General features: G+C 45.3%; 1 protein-coding gene across 4 annotated transcripts in view; it reads left to right on the top strand.

Annotated features, from left to right (window-relative positions):
• Window positions 1–262: 262 nt before the first annotated feature.
• ubxn11 (UBX domain protein 11) overlaps window positions 263–7,740 on the top strand; it is a 155,346-nt gene continuing 147,868 nt past the window's right edge. For 2 of the 4 annotated variants that reach the window (XM_038798217.1, XM_038798207.1), the window contains exons 1-2: window positions 263–1,198; window positions 5,227–5,264. In XM_038798217.1, coding sequence (XP_038654145.1) covers window positions 1,125–1,198; window positions 5,227–5,264 — 112 coding nt within the window. In that variant the 5' untranslated portion in view covers window positions 263–1,124. Of the gene's footprint in view, window positions 1,199–5,226; window positions 5,265–5,284; window positions 5,497–7,740 lie in introns of those variants that run through there. The other 2 variants (XM_038798236.1, XM_038798228.1) reach the window with 2 other exon arrangements.

The following is a 7,740-nucleotide window of genomic DNA, read 5'->3' as shown; positions in this document are numbered from 1 at the left end:
AACCCTTAGACCCTGAAAATTCAGATCCTTGGACAACAATTGGGTGAAAATACCAGTCCCTGATTGGGTGGAGATGATCAGTTTGTAATTGGATAAGGATAACTGGCTTATGATTGGTTGGAAATAACTGGTTTGTGATTGGATGAGGTTAATTGGATGAGGGTGATTGGTCTGTGATTGGATGAGGGTAATTGGTTTGTGATCGGATGGGGGGGGTGATTGGTTTGTGATTGGATACTGACAAACGCAAGGATGTCGCCAATCAGTTTGCATTTATATTTCTGGTCTAGTCTCAGCGCTGCCAATCAGATGCATGCTTACTGAATTTCCTAGCAACACAGTAAACAAAGCGGCGATCGGGGTTGAAGCCTCAGACATTGCACAGCACCGAAATCACAGTAACCAGCCTCGGGCTGGAGCACCGGGCGCCGTACAGTTAAATACATTGATCAGCGAGGGTGGGAGTTGTATTGTTGTTCAACAACAGAGTGACTGAGGCACTGGTCATTGTGGGGCAGAATCTTGAGCAGTGGTCAGTGAGGGGCAGAATCTTGGGCAGTGGTCAGTGAGGGCCAGAATCTTGGGCAGTGGTCAGTGAGGGCCAGAATCTTGGGCAGTGGTCAGTGAGGGCCAGATCTTGGGCAGTGGTCAGTGAGGGGCAGAATCTTGGGCAGTGGTCAGTGAGGGCCAGAATCTTGGGCAGTGGTCAGTGAGGGCCAGGATTTTGGGCAGTGGTCAGCGAGGGCCAGGATTTTGATGCCTGGTCTGTGTGGGATAGATTCTTGGGCAGTGGTTAGGAAGGGGTAGAATCTTGGAGCCTGGACAGTGTGGGACAGAATCTTGGGCAGTGGTCAGTTGGTAACAGGATCTAGGCCAGTGGTTGATGTGGGACAGGATCTTGGGCAGTGGTCAGTTGGCAACAGGATCTTGGACAGTGGTTGGTGAGGGACAGAATCTTGGAGCCTGGACAGTGTGGGATAGGATCTTGGGCAGTGGTCAGTGGGGACAGGATCTTGAACAGTGGTTAGTGAGGGACGGGATCTTGGTCAGTGGGGAACAGGATCTTGGGCAGTGGTCAGTAGCAGAGTGAGTAAGTAGTCTGAGCAGCGGGTGTTGTGAACACAATGAGCTCCCCGCTTGCATCTCTGGGAAAGTTAAGGAAAGTCTCCCTTCTTCTGCCAGAGCTGCAGGATCACAGGTAAGTGAGGCCTCGCTCCTTCCTCCATATCGTCCTTTTGCTGCAAATAAACAGGTAAACATTGACACTGTATTTCATCTTTGATGACATTGTTTAGCGCTGTGGTTGTAAGCACCCAGTCCTCTGAAAATAACTCTGCCCAACTTAATACACACTTTTTAAGATTGCCTAAGACCCACAATGTTTGTTCCCTATTTTCATTTAAACCAGGACTCTGTGACAAACTACTGGGTGGTCTGCCAGTCTTCCCAGCTCCTTCACAAAATATCTGAGTGCCCCGCTGCTCCCAAGAGGGAAGAAACTCCCAATTGGTCACCAAGATTAATTCCAATATTCCAATTGCACCCAACCTTTGTGTACACTGAAGTAAAGCCAAGATTATGCCGATGAGCAAACTCATCAGACAGAATTGAAAGTGTGCTACACTGCCAAAGGTGCTAAAGATCAAAGTTCTTTTGGCATTATTTGAATAAGAGTAAAAAAGCTCTTCCTAGGGTCCTGGCCAATACTTATACCTCAACCAACATAATTTTAAAAACACAGGTTATCTGGTCAGCTATCTCATTATTGTGTGTGGGAGTTTGCTGTTGTATGGCTATCACATTTTCAACATTAAAACAGTCATTGCACTTCAACAATTGGTCGTAAAGCACTTTGAGATGTTCTATGGTCATGAAACGTGCTATATAAATGCAATTTATCCATCTCCACTATCTTGTGTATTAATATGAAGAAGAGATAGACTGGATGTTGTCGTATGCACTGAGGAGGTTTGTATGACTATAGATTCCATGCCCTCAATGGCCATCATGTCATGCAGCGAATGAATAGGCAGCATTTAGGCTCTTAAGAAAAATACTAGCACCTGAACTTGGCTTGCAGTCCAGGCACACAATGCTGCTCCTGGATGTCTCCCCGCCACATTGAAAAATACATGTCATTTCCTAGAATCCCTACAGTGCAGAAGGAGGCCATTCAGCCCATCGATTTTGCACTGACCCTCCAAAAGAGCATTCTACCTAGGTCCACTTTCTCCCCCCCACCCCTGTAACCCCAGCTAACCTGCGCAGCTTCGGCCTGTGGGAGGAAAACACACAGACATGGGTGGAATGTGGGAATTCCACACAGATAGTCACCCAAACCTGGAATTGAACACAGTCCCTGGCGCTGTGAAACAACAGTGCTAACCACCGTGCCATCCTGGCACAGTGACAGGCAAGGCAAGATCACCAGCAGATGTGGGATAATGTCCGAGGAATATTATACTCAAGTTGTGGCCATGGAGCTTCTAGACTCGAATGGTATCCTAGTGTCTGATGAAAGAGAAATTTAGTTTGAAATTAAGGAGGTTGATTGGGTCACAGTACCTGAGGCAAAGAGTGAATCCTAGGTTGGCGTTGTTGGAGGTTGTTGTCTTTCAGATGAGATGTTGAACTGAGTGAGGTTCCTTCTATTTGTTCAGGATCTCAGAATATCCTAAAGCGTTTAACAACCAATTAAATGGTTTTGAAGTGATTCACTATTATAATGAAAAGAAAGCCAGTAAGATCCCACAGCCAAGATTATGTCCTGAAGTTTCTAGATGGAGGCTTAAACCCATAATGCCCTGATATAGAAATATATATATAGTTAGGGTGTGTGAATTCTTTCGTGCAAAGCGAACACTTTCTCGTTTTTAAGAGACTTTGTGCTTTTTCACTTCCTCCCACCAACTATGGATGCAATGATAGGATTTACTGCAAATACATCAGTACAGCCTCTGCACTGCCATGTGAAAAATAAAACGCCTACGTTAACCATTCTCAATGGTAAACTACATAGAATTCGATCAAGTGCACAGCACAGGGAGAAGCCAGTTGATCTATATCAGTATCTATGTTCCACACCAGCTTTCCAACAGCAACCCCCCCCCCCCCCCCCCGACACACACACACACTTCATCCCATCTTATCCACATGTGTTTATCTAACTTCCCCTTCAATGTTTCAACACTATTTGCTTCAGCCGCTTTTGTGGTAGTAAGTATCACATTCCAACCACTCTCTGGGTAAAGACATTTCTCCTATTATGAATCTGTATTTATATAAAAATTAATAAAGTGATTAAATTCAGGCAGCCCGGTGGCGCAGTGAGTTAGCACTGTGGCCTCACGGCGCTGAGGTACCAGGTTCGATCCCGGCTCTGGGTCACTGTCCGTGTGGAGTTTCCACATTCTCCCCGTGTTTGCGTGGGTTCGTCCCCACAACCCAAAAATGTGCAAGCTAGGTGGATTGGCCACGCTAAATTGCCCCTTAATTGGGAAAAATGAATTGGGTACTCTAAATTTATAAAACAAAAGGTGATTAAATTCAACACTGTGATACAGTACGTAGGGATCAAGTGGCTTCTCTTCAGGAAATGGCTGACAATGAATCAGCTCTTCACCATTTTTGCAAACAAACCGACAAGCTGAGGTTTTGTTGTTGCTAACTTTGCACAACAGCAGAAGAGAAATTTCACCTTCCCCTCCTCAACATTTAAATGTCTTTGGGTTCCAGCCTGCTCATAATGACAGAGTTTCCTTCCAGCAACGTTTTTCATGACTGCATTCACTGCAGAATAATACTTTCCAATCATTCAAAATCAGTATTTTCAGCTTTTCTTTTAACTTCAACATTATTTGCATTTTCTAGAGACCCAATTAATTTCACGCCAATCTTCTCCCCGTTCCACTCTAGATGCGTAGAGTTCCAGTGGTATCATTTGTTTCTCCCCCTTTCCTCCCACCACCCTGCCTCCCCACTATGTCACCTTCAAGGGACAGTATGGACAGTGAGTGTTGATCGTTCTGTGGAGGCATTGCATCTGAACTGATCTAACCTCACACATACAGCACCTGTCCATGGGTAGCAGTCAGGAGAAAAAGCTCCAGTGAATTCAATGGTCAAAGGCTAGAGTTTAAACCATGGGGTCACAAAGTCTAGTGCTTTGGGTGTCCGGTAAAGAGAATAAAACTTGCATTTATTTAGTTCCCTTCATATCCTCATTTGAAAGTGCTTTACACCCAATTAATTCAGTACTTTTGAAGTTGCAGACACAATTGAAATGTGAAAAACACAGCAGTTAATTTTGTGTGCAGTAAATTCCCATCAACAGCAATGAAATGATGACTGGTTCCACTGATGTTGCGTGAAGGATAGATGTTGGGCAGGACACTGGGAGTTCAAAGGTGTACAGGTTAGGTGGATTGGCCATGATCAATGTGCAGGGTTATGGGGATAGGGTTGGGGAATAGACCTAGGTAGAGAGCTTTTTTTTTGAAGGGTCATTGCAGACTCGATGTGCTGAATGGCCCCCTCCTGCATTGTAGGGATTCTATGGATTCTACTTCCTCTGCTTTTCTTCAAATAGTGCCATGAGGTCTTTCATGGTAACCTGAGAAGGTAGAAGGGGGCCTCGGTTTAATCCCTGATCGGAAAGCTCGCATTTCTGACAGTAGGAATGTCAGGCTGAATTTTGGAACTTAAATTTCTGGAATATGGGCTTAAACCCACTTGCTCTTGGCTCAGAGTTGAGAGTGCTACCACTAAGGTACAGCAAACACGTCTAAACCAATTGCAATTGTATATAATACTTCATTTTGTACATTCCAAAATATGGTTCCTCTTTCTACTCAAATCACTGTATGGGGAAAGAAAAAAAGAACTTGCATTTATAGCGCTGTCACTACTACCTCCTCATGAGTGTCATTGATTGTGGTGGTATGATTAGCATAGCTGCCTGCCATTGGTGCAGAACACCGGCTTACCATTGGCCCTGGTCGGTCATGTGCCTCTCGACCGATTGTTTGAGACCAGTCATGTGACGGCTCCCCGATTGGTCGAGAGATGAGTTAACCCCGCCTCCAGGGCGGGTATAAATACCCAGTACTCCCGGCGGTCGTCGGGCTAACATCTACCTGATTAAAGCCATACTTTTGTACAGCAACTCGTCTCGCGTTCAATTGATGGTACATCATTGATTAAATTTTTTTGATGTGTTTTCCACAGCAAGCGAGCTGTCTGCTTTGAAAAGGAGTGCTACACAGGTAAAGAAGGCAAACTTTCAGAAACACTTCCAAATCTAATCCTGATGTTCACTATCACTGCAGTAGCCAAGAGGAACTGCTGGACAGTATCAATGCCAAGGCCTGCCTAACTGTGGCTCAGCAACATTAGTGGTTCTCACCACATCCTGCCTAATGGTCTTGTTGGTAGTGACACTTTCTGGTGTGGGATTGACCCATTTCCGTTAAGCGAACTGACATCTGGACTGGAGAGGTAAAGGTCAAGCTAGGGCTCCCATTTCTGATCACCATTGTGATCCCGACTGAAAAATATCAGTATGCATATTGGTGCTGTGATGAATGTAAGAAATGATCATATATTATAGTTTATACATTTACAGTAATGTTATTAAAATCTGGGTTAAAATGCTGACAGACAGTGTGACTGCTAGAGCTGTGATTGAAAGAGAGGTACTGTGTTCGGTCCGGGCTAAATACATCAAGGCACATCCTGTAACAGGAGGCAAAAGAATGCTGTGTGCTTTGATTGTAACAAAATAGCTAATCGGAGGTGTCAGGTCTGTCTGGAAAGGCAATTGCCTCCAGGACTCGAAGCTCAGCAGAAGTGTTTTCAGTTCGGTCCTAAAAGGTTTCATTCTCCAAGGATTCCGCACCAAGATAAGCAAGTAAAAGCAGGTTGTTAACTTTATAAATAAGTGGTATTTGAAATGTATGGGTTTGCTTAATTAGAATGTAGAGGTAGGTTTCAGGAAACAAGTTAAGATGTTGTAATTATTAACTGTAAAGCTATTTCTTTGTTGCTAATATGCTTAATTCTGTGTTCAAATTGAAGTATCTTTTAACATTACAGCTGTCTACTGGTCTGTTATCACTCCTGTGGTGCAGTAATATTTCCTCACAGTTCTACCAATTGCAAATATTTAGGTTCTAGTCCGGGATCTTAACCAACATTGGGGTTCTGGTCCAGACCCATAACAATTGGAGGCTCTTTGGTTGGATTTAAAAAGTGTAATTCCTTGTTTGATTTGGGATAATTGAATTTAAAGACAACGAGTGTGAGGAGCTGTTGCTTTCAGGTGTTGCAACTCTGTCAATTTAATAGGGAATAAGTTGTAAAATAGCTCTTTCAGAGGCAAAGAGTCTCCTGCACGTTGAGGAGATATCTTTGCGTGGTTTACAAAAAGGTGTTAAAACAAACCTTTTGCAATTGGCAGGCAAATTGCAGCTGAATTTAACCACAGGGATGAGGAAGGTAGTGATAATTGAAGTGATCGTTCAGCATTTAAATTTGGAAGGAGTGCCAGAAATACATCCTGGGCCATGGCAAGAATTATTGGAATTAGCTAAAATTCAATTACAACTAAAACAATTAGAAATGCAGCAAATAAAAGAGGAAGGGCTTTTCAAAAGGAAATTGCAATGAGAAAACCGGATATGGAGATGAAAAGATTAGCAAACGAAGAAAGGGGAAAGGAGAAAGAATATCAATTTAAAAGGTGGGAATGAAAGCAGAAGTTGAGGAAAGTCAAGAAGGAGGAATAACCCTTCCCAGTCCAAATCCTATTTTAAATATTTTAAATATGTTCAAGCACTGTCAAAGTTTGACGGGAAAGATGTGGCAGTATTTTTTAAATATCTTTTGAGAAAGTAACTAAACCATTGAATTAGTCAAAAACCATGCAAATATTATTGGTTCAATCAAAATTAATAGTTAGAACTTGTGAAGTGTTTGTATCATTGGGCGAAATTCTCCGACCCCACGCAGGGTTGGAGAATCGGCCAGCGGCGGCGTTATTCCCGCTCCCGCCGGGTTTTTAATTCTCCGAGCGGCCAAAAACCGGCGTTGTGCAAATCCCGCCGGCTGCCTCTGAAAACAGCTGGCGCCGGCGGGATGTCATTGATTTTTATCAGACAGACATTCTCCGTGCCAGATGGGCCGAATTCCCGCCGACGTGGCCATGGGTCACGTCGGCGAAAAACAGAGTAGCTTTAAACCGGCGTCAACCATTGATGATGGTTGACGCCGTTCAGTTACCAATATCGAGTGGGGGGGGAGGAGGAGAGTACCGGCGTTTGTGTGGGGGGTGGGGTGGTGGTGGGGAGAGAGAGTACCGGCGTTTGGGGTGTGGTGATGGGGGGGAGAGAGAGTACCGGCGTTTGTGGGGTGGTGGTGGGGAGAGAGAGTACCGGCGCTTGTGGGGTGGTGGTGGGGAGAGAGAGTACCGCCGTTTGGGGGGGGGGAGAGAGAGAGTCCCGGCGTTTGTGGGGTGGTGATGGAGGGGAGAGAGAGTACCGGCATTTGGGGGGGGAGAGAGAGAGTCCCGGCGTTTGTGTGGGGGGGGGGGGGGGGAAGAGAGTCCCGGCGTTTGTGTGGGGGGGGGGGGAGAGAGTGTCCCGGCGTTTGTGTGTGGGGTGGTGGTGGGGAGAGAGTACCGGCGTTTTTGGGGTGGGGGGTTAGGGGTGGGGGGCTAGGGGGGGTAGGGGTGGGGGGTAGGGG

The sequence above is a fragment of the Scyliorhinus canicula genome, chromosome 1 (genome assembly GCF_902713615.1).
Source record: "Scyliorhinus canicula chromosome 1, sScyCan1.1, whole genome shotgun sequence".
Taxonomy (NCBI): domain Eukaryota; kingdom Metazoa; phylum Chordata; class Chondrichthyes; order Carcharhiniformes; family Scyliorhinidae; genus Scyliorhinus; species Scyliorhinus canicula.
The sequence above is the reverse complement of the archived record's forward strand: the minus strand, read 5'-3'. Positions and strand labels throughout refer to the sequence as shown.